At 36.0% G+C, this 14,011-nt stretch overlaps 1 protein-coding gene across 2 annotated transcripts; it reads right to left on the bottom strand.

Annotated features, from left to right (window-relative positions):
• Positions 1–226: 226 nt before the first annotated feature.
• gsc (goosecoid) lies at positions 227–5,742 on the bottom strand. Of its 2 annotated transcripts, XM_058399523.1 has the most exons (4): positions 5,535–5,742; positions 5,057–5,398; positions 1,713–2,002; positions 227–676 (listed from the first exon to the last, which is right to left on the bottom strand). In XM_058399523.1, exons 2-4 carry the CDS (start codon positions 5,337–5,339, stop codon positions 524–526), a joined length of 726 nt encoding a protein of 241 aa, XP_058255506.1. In that variant the 5' UTR covers positions 5,340–5,398; positions 5,535–5,742; the 3' UTR covers positions 227–523. The 2 variants fall into 2 exon arrangements, with proteins under 2 accessions (XP_058255506.1, XP_058255505.1); XM_058399522.1 differs by having other exon boundaries at positions 5,057–5,741.
• Positions 5,743–14,011: the final 8,269 nt, after the last annotated feature.

Raw genomic sequence — 14,011 nt, 5'->3', positions numbered from 1 at the left:
AATCTGCAGATTTTTTAATTATTATTGTTACTTTTAAAAACCGATGGAAATTACACCGGATATTGACTATCAATGCTGAGGTGAACATTTTAACCGCCCATAATATGACGCAATAACTTTTCCGTACAGAATCATGACCAAGGCTATTTTTAATTAGTGTCCTTATCTTTAAAATAATAAGAAGGATAAGAATAAGAATAAAGAAGAAAAAGAAGAGCTTTCACTCTACGTGATAGTAATATTTAATATTCATATGACCAGACCACGGTATATTTTGTCTGCTGTGTAAAAACAATTAAATTAATATAAATAACAATAATCAATGCTAAAATGTCACATTTACTATACATCTGTGCAACAGCATGAAAACAGAACAATACGTCTTCAGTTTCACACGACATTTCTTTTTGTTTTGTTTTTTTACATTATGTACAAGTCCGATCGGTGATTATATTAAGACATTATAAATGTATTTGTGTGTGTGTATGTGTGTGTGTGTGTGTGTGTGTTGTGTTTTGTTTTATCAGCTGTCCGAGTCCGCATCGCTTTTGCTCTCCTCTGTTTTCTCCGCTGTGGCGCTTTTGGCGGATTTGTTCCATTTCTGTGTGCTCTCTGATTCCTCCGAGGATGATCTTTTCTGTCTTCTCCATTTTGCTCGTCTGTTTTTGAACCAAACCTAAGCGGAAAATAGTAGAGTAGATGAATGGGAAGGTTTCCTTAAAACAGGAGACACGTAATTGCGCAAATACGCAAAAATACAAGGTTTATTATTGATGTTGGTGTTATGCAAATTGCGCAATGTAATGAATTCTTCAGCACTCTCAGTGGCCCGGTAAACATCACACACGCACTTAAAAAGACAAAAACTGAAGATACGCAAAATAGAAAAGAATTTTAATTCGGGGAAAAAATTAATTCCGAAATAAAAAAAAAAAGTTTAAACAATGGAAGGTGCGGGAAGTTGCCCGTGAGTACTTTCAGTACCATTGCACCTACAAAAAGCGAACTTCACTCTTTACATTTTACATACCATTTATGGATTTATTTATTTATTTTTTATTGGCGCTATATCTACGCTTACACGCGAAAAAGGCTTGTTAAAGGTACACCAGATAAACGTACCACCCAGAGTCTGGTAACATTATTTATTTATTTATTTATTTATTTATTTATTTATTTATTTATTTATCTATCTATCTATCTATCTATCTATCTTTTTATTTTATGTGTACTGCAAATTTTAAATAAGACAAATCTTATCGCATCTGTACACATAATTCTATTTTTTAACCGTAATTTAATTCTATGCGTCATCATTTTTATTTACTACTAGTGCATTTTATTTCACTATATAAGTTGATAAATCTTAAAAAATAGATATGACACTAATCTGATGCTCAGGATCAATATTGGATTGATACCAGAGAAGAAAATGTGGATCTGATATTAAGTGGAAAAATCTATATTTTTTACCCATTTCTGTAACAAATGCAATTTGACTGCATTTTTATTAGAATTTTTTTTTTAAAGCCTACTTTATATTTTATTACATGCATGACATCTGTGATCTTTTTTATGCATGTGTTTTACAATGTTTTTTTTTTTTTTTTTTTAAGGTTTCAGTATCAGGATCGGAACAGAAACGCGATATCTGCTTAAACTGTGCAACTATCAAATAAAACCTTCTAGAAACATCTGTCCTTTGTCCTCACCTCCACCTTCTCCTCGCGCAGGTGCACTTTTCGGGCCAGCTGCTCCCTCGTGCCCACATCCGGGTATTTCGTCTCCTGAAAAAGGCCCTCGAGGGCTTCGAGCTGCTCGTCGGTGAAGATGGTGCGGTGCCGCCGCTTCCTCCTGCAGTGCAGCTGATTGAGGAGCTGCAGCTCTGCGCGCGACACCGAGCTCAGGGGGGTCAGAGGGGCCAAAGGGGACATGGACATGTAGGACATCATGTGAGGAGGAGGAACCGGGGACATCAGCACCGAGCCAGGGCTGTCGTACACTAGACGGAAAAGAAAAATATATATTTTATTGTTGTTTACATTCCGTTATTATAGCAGCTATCACACACACACATACACACACACACACACACACAACATAGTGTGTGAATAAACATGTTAATTGTCATGGCATTTCAATTTTTCTAAGAAATAGTTTAGATTAGCTAAATTAATTAATATATTACATGACGCGGAGGGAAATATGGACACAATTCTTTTCACGTTTTTGGTCATTATTTGTATTAAAGTACATTCCAAAAAGCCACATTTCTAATAAATGAATAAATAATCATAATCATAATAAAATGCCGCCGCTGACGTCATATTATCACATGAAACTACCGGGAGAGAGAAAACACACAGTTTCATAGCGTCGCATAAATAAATATGAACTGGAAATAAATAATTGTATTTTATTTTTGTATCTTTTAAAATGTTCTTTTTACTGTAATGTAAAGTATTATTTTTAATGCGTAATATCCGGACGTCAGGAAAAAATAATAATAATAATTAGAAGAAGAAGCAGAAGAAGAAGAAGAAGAAGAAGAAGAAGAAGAAGAAGAAGAAGAAGCCTTAATTAATAATTAATATACAAGCATCCAGTCGAACAATGAGCACATCATTTTTTTTTTGCATTAATATATAAGAAAATTATATATTTTTCTTTAAATAAACTAGTACGTTACCCGATCATGACATTGCTTTTAACACAGCGTTTAACTCCCCTGCATTTTTAAAACATTTTAAAGGCAAATGTTTGTTTCTAAAGCTGTTGGTGTGTTTTAGTACATTTCTTTAATTTCAAGTCTAGTTAAGTATACTTAATTCTCTAAACAATCAAAAAGAAAATGTTTATGAGGGAAAAGACAATCGCATGTGTGTGTAAGGTGCCAATAAAATGTAAGACCCAGAGCACACACAGATAATAAATAATTAAATAACTGGAACACACACACACACACACACACCAGGAAATACACCACGAATTCCTTATAAAGCTATTAGTCCTGGTAATATCACGCGTTGCAGTTATTGAGCAACATTTAAAATAATATTTTTATCCCAAAAGTATGATACATTTGTCCAGAAAGGAAAGAACATGACCTAACATAAGGTCTTCTTAAAGCAATGTGACTAATGGCTAATACACATAAAGGTGTGAATGTGACATATCCAACTCAGGAAAAAAAAAAATACAGGCATCATTTGTACAAGAAATGTCCCATTACTAAAGCTGATCGTCTTTGCTTCCTGTTTCCTGGCTTTCACGTGAACGCCCTCTCTCAGCTATAACATGTTAGAATCATCAAACAAGGGAACTTCAGCCCTGGTATTGTAATAAGCAAACTCGAAACACATTGATGACGATCTGACACGTGTGATTTATCAGTACTTGTAGAACCACATTGTGTTAATGTAGAAGCTGAAACAGGTTCAAGATCTCTCGAGCTTCATACCTTCCTTGTCAGTTTATGAAGTGCTAGAGGACGAGTTCATCAAGTTGGTGACGTCACTAGCCATATAAAATAAGCTGTTGTACAATCATGGCGTTTGAGTTTCAGTGAAGTCGAAATTTTTTTTAAGGTGAAATATAACACACTAAGAGTTTATGAGGCCTACAGAATTGCTGACAACACTGATTATCCAACGCATCCATTAGTCTGCACTCGCTGGGGCTTTATTAGTCACTGAATCGGTGTGAGTAAGAAACTGAAACTTGGTCAACTAAAATGTTTTGATGGTTTAAAAAAGGTTTAACCCCTTTTTAAGAATTGAAGTTAAGGGATGTGTGTTTGTCGAAAATGGATTGACAGGTAAATGCGCAACACACACTAAATAAATAAATAAATAAATAACACTTCTACAGCACAGACACCAGTTTTACGCATTTGAGTAAAGAGTATTAAAGTTGCACATAAAGATTCTCACTATTCTCATATGCGGCCTTTAGGTACAAGATCCACGCAAAGTTTATTTATTTATTTATTTATTATTATTTTACTTCTATGAGGAAAAAAACAAGCAATTGAGTGCGGGCCTGATGTGCGTCATTACATTATTTTAGATTATCTGCAATCAAAAAACGCAAAAGTGTTGAATTGACCTCTATAGATAACGATTATCACACGATTTAGATATTCTGGCAATTTAAAACATTTTCCCAATAATGAAAGTGCTATAATTTAAAAAAAATTGTTTGTGTGTGGTCTTTTTTCATATAAATATAAACCTCGGCCCGTTTGCTAATACGCTGTACTGTAAGTAAATAAGCTTTCATGCTTTGAAACAAATTGTGTGCGTCTCTAATACAAGTATTGTCTTAAACGCACAATACTTAAAAAAAATGGATATTACACACTCCTGTGGGAGAAAAAAAAAATACATTTGGCACCTTGATGTGTACACAGCCTGTATATTTAATACACATATCCTTCAACAGGATACAGTGCACATAATGTACCTATATGTTTGGTTTATTTTAAGAGAAACGCATGAAAGTACACTGCAAGTCGGGTTAAAAGGGGGAAAAAATCAAGCATAAGATACCAGAGATGTACAATTCATGGTATAACCCCAGAGATAAGGAAATGTACTGTACACCTGACAGCGTAGCTGATAGTGTATAGAATAACTGAACTATTTTTTCGTTAATGGAACAAACACAAACACACGTGAACCTTGTGCAAGGAAATGATTATTTAGTTCATTAACTCTTTACAGTAGCCTGTATATTCCTCCTCATTCTCAGTAATGTTTGTATTTATGTCTTGTATTTAAGAAAGTAATTGCACTGTGAATGCTCAAAGCCTTACAAATAATTAATGCCACATAGTTCTGAATATTTAGCACTGTTAGTATGAAGGGGAATTGATTATTCACTGCATGCACAAGGAAACATACTGAGAAAACAAAACAAGTCCTAACTTCAGCGGCTTGGGGGAAGTGTACAGTTTGGTCAATTTATTTTTATATTAGCTTTATTATTGCGTGCAAAAGACGTTAGAATTTTTTAAATATAAGAATTGTTGGTGTTTTAAAAGATGGTACTTTACCTGTTGGCATGCACGGACACTGACTCGGTAAGGATCCAGGGCAGCAGCTCGGTGCCGCGCTCGCGCCGTAGCAGTAGGAGCTGTAAGCCGGTATCCGGGCTGAATACACTCCGCTGTAATCAGGAGCCGCGGCTGCCAATGAATCCGTCAAACTGGGGAAGAGGAGCGGCCCTTCATCCCCACTGAGCAGGAGAGAGTCCTTACAGCCTGCTCGCGCACTTCGGCCAGCTCTGCCAGCTCTGCCGGCCAGGATACTGTCGATGCTGAACATGCCAGCGGGCATCACGCAGAGCGCACCGGGAGTTTAAAAAAAAAAACCAAGACGGAGAGAACGAAGAGCGCCTAAAACACGCAACAGAGAATAAAAGTAAGAAATAAAGGAACTGAACGGTAAAATAAAACAAGTAACGGGTTTGTATGCGAGAGAACAGAAAAGCCTATGCAGTGCGTAAAAAGACAGGGGGAAAAAATGCAATACCTAAAGTCGGGAAAGTTTACGGATCCGAAATCAGACTCCGATAGATCTCCTCATTTTTGCTGAAATAAATTTCCAAAAGCAGCACTGTGCGAGTGTGTGTGTGTGTGTACAGGCTCGTGTTTTGCGCTCCAGTTGAATTTTCCCCATTTGGCCTTTTTTATACCCCTCTGACGTCAGAGAAGGAGTTTTCCTTTTTTTTTGCTTGCATATCCGCCGGAGGGGTACAACACACACACACACACACACACCTCTGACTTTCTGTACAGCCTGGACATTCTGGATTTAGGTTTTTGGGGTTTAGCACATGCACAAACATTCAAAGGTGTGGAAACAAGCTTGTGTATTGAGGACGGATAATTCGATTATGGTGCTGATGGGTAATGAAAGCTCTTTGCGCACCAAACATTTGGAGGAAATTAATAATTTAGTGCGATTAGGTATGTTGTTAAGGTTTAAGTGCACATGTTAGTCTGGGTTATTCGAATCGTTAAACTGATGGCTGATGACTTATTTTGGATTTTGAATGGAATTTATTTGGCGAAACCTTTCACAAGTGACTGATGCAGGATACTAAACGTGCGCAAAATGTAAAAAAAAAAATTAAATTAAATAAATAAGAAATAAGCAGCAGAAGCAGAAAAAGAACGCTTCATTGTTTTTAATAATGCGCTTTATACATATTTTGTATAATTTAATTAATATAAAAAACGAGGCCACCAATGTTTGTATCAGAAAATAGGAGTACAAGAATATACACACAAATAATCTAATCTAAATAATCTATACCTTTCCTTGCCGCAAAAATAAATAAATAAATTAACAAATAGTATATTTGTTCCTTTATGCTTTATTTTTGTACATTATAAACGTGATAATGTACATAATATGACCTTTGAGTAAAACATTTAAAGGTCTAAAGTATTTTGGTTATACGCTTTATAAGATCCATTTTGCGTCAATAAAAATAATATGTAATAATTCGCTTCCGGTATTTAAAGTGGACGCAAAGTGTTTACACAGGCGTCCAGTTTTTCTACAGAATATATGTGTTTTTTTAATATCGCCAGGGTGGTACCTTTAATAGTAGAATTTAGTACCGTATCTTTAACCAAGAAAAAGTGCGTGCGGTGTCACTTTAAAGCCTTAATCTTTAAAAAATAAACCTACTTCTATTTATTCCCATGCGTGTAAAATCATTATAAATCTACACAACAATAAACACAACCTTTTTTTTTGCTGTGATTTGAATGTGAATTGTGATTTCAGTATTCTCTATCACTCCTGCTCAGAGCGCCTGGTGGTGTTTATCTCTCCAGGTTATGAAGGTGTGTGTTGCTTAAATGAATCCTAATGGGGTGTGTTATTTGTAAAGCGCTCGGTGTGACACGACTCTTAATGGGGGAAGATAGATTAATGCAGAGAGGAGATTAGGCTAGGGTTTTACCCCCTTACACCCCTCTCCCCCCTCCTTTCAGCTGCTGCAAATCGCCCGTGTTCACTTCAACACACCTCTAATAAACACTCACTCACACACACACACACACACACACACACACACACACACACAGCGCCCATTAGCAAAGTCTGAAAACAGACTTATTAGGCTACTTGATAAACAATCTCATTAGGCAGGAAGGAGCTGTGTGTTGCCATGCACAGGAAGTTCAGATTGCACCTACTGATATTGAGGAATCCAGACTAATCAAGTCTCCTTTTATCATGGATAATTTTATTATTTTACACCTGAGCTCATGATGACTGTTTACTGTTTTGTCCTGGTTCTAAGTTCTAATATGATTACAGTGTGAAGGAAAAGCTGTTATTATAGTAAGGACTCGATTATAGGTAATGGATGAATCAGGAAAAAGTGTAATGGAAGTGTAGTGTAATAGAAACGCATTAAATAGCTACGGGAGTTATTAAATGCATGAACAGATTCATAAATGGACGCATATATGTCTACATATAAGGATGAATAGTATGTGAAAATTACCGAAAATAGGAAAAGCAACACATCACCTACATAAGAATTTGTGTATATATATATATATATATATATATATATATATATATATATATATATATATATACAAAGTGGGAAAAACAAATTGAAGAATTGTTTATGATTGTTTAAGGTTTATATATATATATGTATATTTAGGCGGACTCAAAACAAGAAGGTTTAGAATTTATTTAAGGCAGAATTTACTTTCTTTCTTATATGATATTTAATCAACCTTTCACCATACATACATATACATTTTGTCATAATCATATTAAAAGTTAGCATTAAGCCAAAACCCGCAGGAATTTTCTATATGTCATACGTGATATCAGACACTTAAAAATCAAATAATCATTACAGAAGAAGCTTTCTGAGGCCAAAGCTGTAACTTCAGGCCTGATTATCATTTCCGATGTAGATTGGCCTGTATTCCTTTGATATGTAAACATTTCATCCCTTTTATGCACTTTGCCTTCCCTGTAATTCCAGATGAAGGAGGAAGAAAAAAAAAATAAATGGCACCTTTTATTTTTTTATTATTTACTATTTTTATGTATGTATTTCAAAGTGGCTATTGAAAGAAGACAGGAAAAAAGGATTGGCAAAATTGAGATGGCCATCTGAAATGAAAAGCCTCCAAAGAGGTGTGAAGGCAGCACTTACACCCTGAATAGCTGCAGTCAATCACTGAGGCTAAATGGCGGCTCTGCGCTCACACACTGACAGGCCTCTACAATGGAGCCTCAACACGTCGCCATCTTTATGGCACCACACACATTATATGCCATGGGCCTGATCTCTCAAATCTAGCTTAATGCAGCGAATCAAAGCGGACTTTGTAATGTAACTGTTTCCTAACTAGCATAAACAAACCGTAGAGGAAAGAAAAAGGACAAATGTGGGAGAAATGTGGGAGAGAGGATGGAGAAAAGGGTTCTCACTCATCTGATCACTATAAATAGATAGACAGGACAAGCATTGTTTCATTTCAAAATGCTATTGTTTGGAATCGATAGAGATATCACTCCATATATCAGATATCCTTTTGTAATATCCAGAAAGGATATTTATGGGATACTTATCATAGAGTGGATGATAGATCTCTATGAAGACATGGTTTGTCCTGCACAGATCTCTGACATCAAACCCACTGAACACTGTCCGGATTCCTACCCAAGCCTTCTCACCTGAAATAAATGGGTGAACAAAATCCCATAACCGCTCTCCAAAACTGACTGTAAATGGACGGTACCATTCCCTGCCTTCCTAGAGTCATAACTATTTATGATATATTTCCAGAATGGGTGCCAATAATTTTGGAGTCCATAGATGGATAGCAGGTCAAGCTCTATCTATCACTCAGTGTGTTTGTTTGTGTGTATCTATCTATCTATCTATCTATCTATCTATCTATCTATCTATCTATCTATCTATCTAGATAGATAGATAGATAGATAGATAGATAGATAGATAGATAGATAGATAGATAGATAGATAGATAGATAGATAAAAATCAAAACTATACCACATTCCCATATGTTTAATCTTAAAAGTATAACAGTGTTATTCATTTAGATTATTTCCAGACAGGGTGCCAATATTTCTGCACTGTGTGTGTGGAGTGCTAGACGGAGGTGCAGCCTCAGCATTGCCCGGTGCCAGACTGCAGTGTGTTTATTTCCTGTGTATTTGAGCAGGGACAGTGAGGTGAGGGCGAGACAGCGCTGGATTAAAAAGGACCAAATCGAATCCATCACTGCGGAGTGGTGCCGCTGCAGATTGTGTATTTATTGTTCATGTCTGAGCTGTCATACAGTGTTTGTGTGTGTGTGTGTGTGTCGGCTCTACACCGTGTTTTCTAAGACCCCACAGGCTGAGGTTAAAAAGCTTCAGAGGAAGGTGATGACCTTACTGAAAAAGATCCGTCCTAACCACTGGAAAGTAATGATCCTGTACATGAGCACTGACTCCACCCCCTGACCCCACCATAAAGAAATCTGAAATATTAACATTATTATTCTAAAGATAATATAATACAGCAGTGTTAAACAAATGAGCTTACATTTTAAAGAAACGATAGATGCGATGATGTGAAAATCTGCCATAATTTGAACAGATTTCTATATTTTGTAGAAAACTTACCACCAGATAAAGAAAGGATTTAAAAATATTTAAGCAAAATTCCAATTAAATTCATCTAAACCTGTTTTTACTGTCTGATTACAAATTTATATTTTCATGGTAGATGACAGTAAATGGTATTTAATCAAGTATATTGTTTAGTTGTAAAATGATCACGCTGTCCTTACAAAGCCATATTCATATTTATAATTTATGAATAATTCATATTCATATAACTAATCATTAAGGCTAATTAATGAATTCACTGCAGGGAAAATTACATCTTTATGTTTTTGTTTGTGTGTTTTTGTTTATACCAAAATGCCCTTAAGTGCATGCATTTAAAATTTAAATTTAATAAAAAATTCATGTGAGACACAGCATGGCATCTATATATACTGTATGGTGGAGTCTCATAGATAGTAGAATTCTTTTTATTTATTTTTTTAAAGACTTGAATTATTCACAAAAAATAAGAAGGACATAAATTTTTTTATTTATTTAACAAGGTTTTAACACTGTTAAAAATATAACTGAATTAATGATTACTAAGAATATTAATGGAAATTCATTAATATTCTAATAATTTAATTCATGTATTAATAATTTTTAAAACCTTGCTTTTACAGGAAATAAATGCCTGAAAAATGACACGCTAATATGAATCTAATAGCCCAAAATGACACTTGTGGCACAGTAAGTCATTTTTACGTGTACCTTTTTTGTCATTGACAATAATTCTGGAGGAATCAAAAATATTGTATGAACGTATAAAGGACGAAGGTATACACTCTATAGTCCGTCTAAGATCTCTAAAGTCTCTCCTTCCTTGTTACACTTTACAGAAAGAGGCTTAGCGCTGTTATTCTTTCCGATAATTTTCAAGTGTTTTCGTTCCATTTAGGAAAAATGTTTTGCTTGGAAAAAAAGAAATGCTGCACTCATAGAAAGCTACACACCATCTCTGTAGGTTTAAGCTCAAAATGGCACATAATGGAAGTGTCACATATCACACAGGACACATTTTTAGCTTATTTTCATGAAGGGTGCCAATAATTCTGGAGTTACAGGCACACAGGCGTGTGTAAGGAAACTAAGAAACAGCTACTGTTTGTTGTATAATGACATTTTTAGATTACAAAAGAAGTGCAAAGATATTTTTTCTTGCTGCTGCCAATGAAATTAAATGTCTGGGGTTGGTTTTTTATTTTTTTTGAGTGTGTAATTCTTATAGAAATCACAAACACGGCAGCTTTTGGACGATCAGCCCGAACCTGGCAATTTAGCCATCCGCAGCCATTTTCTACTTAAATGGTTTTCTTTACTTTTATCACGAAACTTCCCGAAGAGTTCACCGCGAGCACATGTCAGCGGGTGTGAAAGAGGCTGAGTATCAATCATTAGTTACAGCACGAAGCCATCACGCTGTCCTAGCAATTACTGATTAAAAGCATCGGAGGCATCACCGAGCCTGAAGTGCACTCTGAGGCCTGTTATCTGGACCGCGTGTCAAGACGAGGCTCAGAGACACATTCATGCATTTGAGAGGAAAATGTAAACCTGCTCTCCTCCTCTCCCTCTCTTTCTCCCTCCCTCTCTCCCCACCCCCACCACCTCCATCTCTCTCTCCATCGCCATCTCCATCTCACGTCAGCCTGCTTTTGAAAAGAGCACAGAGAGATCGCAGAAATGTTAAAATGGCTGCGAGACTTGGCAGAATCATAATAGAACCTAGAATCATTCCATCAAGCGAGTCGAGGTCCGGGCCTGACACAAATGAATCGAATGTAGCATCTTACAGCCTTAGCTCAGGCCTCTTAACGTCTAGCGACATGTTAATTTCTTTCATTTTTCATTTAATTTCCCGAGATTGCCGAGTTGATGCGTTATTATGCCTGTTTAATATGATGTCCTAAACACTAAGGAACTGTCATGTTGGGGTTTTTTTTTTTAAAGTAAGGAGCAACTCACGACTTGACATGCTGTTAAAATGGAAAATAATCGACAGCGAGTCGACGTGCTGTGACATAGCACATCCAGTTATTTGGAACATGTTGTACCAAATAACATCACATCCTGATGTGTCTTATTCCACTGATATCCCAACAATTTGTTAATTAATAATTAAAAGTTATGGTTACATTCAATTTGATTCACTACTAACTGCATTTGATTCACTACTAACTGCATTTGATTCACTACTAACTGCATTTGATTCACTACCTACTGCATTTGATTCACTACTAACTGCATTTGATTCACTACCTAATACATTCAATTCACTTCATACTACATTCAATTCACTACCCACTACATTCAATTCACTACCCGCTGCATTTGATTCAGTACCTACTGCATGTGATTCACTACCTATGGCATTCGACTAACTACCTACGGCATTTGATTCAGTGCCTAACGCATGTGAATCACTATCTACTGCATTCGCTTCAGCCCACTGCATTTAATTTACTACCTACTGCATCCGATTCACTATCTAATGCATTTGAATTACTACCTACTGCATTTGATTCCTTCCTGGCTGCATTCGATTCAGTAATTAATGGATTTGAATTAAAACCCCTTAATTTGATTCACATTCAAATCATTACATAAAGCATTCGATTTTGTACCTACTGCATTCGAATCACTACCAACAACATTCGATTCACTGCCTAGTGCACTTGATTTAGTACTTAATGCATAAGAATCACTACCTAATGCATTTGATTCACTATCTACTGCATTCAATTCAGTACTTAATGCATAAGAATCACTACCGAATGCATTCGATTCACTCCTGGCTGCATTCGATCCACTCCCTAATCACTACCTAAAGCATTTGATTCACTATGTACTGCATTCGCTTCAGCCCACTGCATTTGATTTACTACTTGCTGCATTAGATGCAGTATATAATGGATTCGAATCACCACCAACTGCATTCAGTTAAACCCCCTTCATTTGATTCACTACCTACTACATTCGATTCAGTACCTAATGCATAAGAATCACTACCAACTGCATTTGAATCACTACCTACTGCATTCGATTCAGCACCCAACTCATTCGAATCACTACCTAATGCATTCGATTCACTAACTACCGCATTCGATTCAGTACCTAATGCATAAGAATCATTACCTAATGCATTTGATTCACTATCAACTACATTTGGATCACTACCTACTGCATTCGATTCCCTCCCAGCTGCATTCGATTCAGTACTTAATGGATTCAAATCACCACTAACTGCATTCAATTAAAGCCCCTTCATTTGATTCACTACCTAAAGCATTGAAATCACTACCTAACACATTCGATTTAGTACCTACTGCATTTGAATCACTGTCTAGTGCACTTGATTTAGTACCTAATGCATAAGAATCACTATCTGCTGCATTCGATTCAGTACTTAATTGCATAAGAATCACTATCTGCTGCATTCGATTCAGTACTTAATTGCATAAGAATCACTACCGAATGCATTCAGTTCACTCCTGGCTGCATTCGATCCACTACCTAATGTATAAGAATCACTACCTAATGCATTTAATTCACTACCTACCGCATTTGATTCACTATCTACTGCCTTCGATTCAGTACTTAATGGATTCCAGTCACCACCAACTGCATTCAATTAAATCCCCTTCATTTGATTCACTACCAAAAGCATTCGAATCACTGCCCAACACATTTGATTTAGTACCTACTGTATTCAAATAGGTGTTACTAGATATCATTATGCTCCTTTGCACTGTACACCGTGGAGCACTACAAGCTCCAAATGTGTTTGCCATGAGGCATGCTCCTATTATGCTGTTCAATTAAAAAAGGAGGATGAAATGTTTACATGCTCTATGAACCATGAAACAAAGTCAATTCGCTGTTTATCTTCAGAGATTAAGAAGAATCCCTGAAATGTACAGTGACCCATATTAAACGTATTAACAAAATTGAAACCACAACAACAAATTTGGAAACAAAACAGAAAAAGTGGGCGATTCTAAACTTGCTGTTGAACTTTCACGTTTGTTCCGTTTTTTTTCACTTATTCGTTGTTGCTCGTGATTTCCTGTTGTGTTTCTGTTTTGCCGTTGTGTTCGTGACTCGCTGTTGTAGTTGTGTTTTCAGGTTTGTCGTTGTATTTCTCTTCTGCAGTTCGATGTAAATTGTTGTTTTTGTTGTTTATTTTATTTATTTATTGCTCTGTTTTTAGTTAGTCAGTTGTCTGTTCCTTTTTTTTTTGTTAGTTTTATTGCGTTTTTAGTTTAGTTTTCTTCTTGTCCTGCTAGCGTGTTTAGGATTTCCCGTTCTGTTTTGCGTTTTCCCTGTTGTGTTATTGGTTTGTTAG

The sequence above is a fragment of the Hemibagrus wyckioides genome, linkage group LG09, assembly GCF_019097595.1.
Source record: "Hemibagrus wyckioides isolate EC202008001 linkage group LG09, SWU_Hwy_1.0, whole genome shotgun sequence".
Lineage (NCBI taxonomy): Eukaryota > Metazoa > Chordata > Actinopteri > Siluriformes > Bagridae > Hemibagrus > Hemibagrus wyckioides.
Note: the sequence above shows the minus strand (reverse complement) of the source record. Positions and strands in the feature narration are given on the sequence as shown.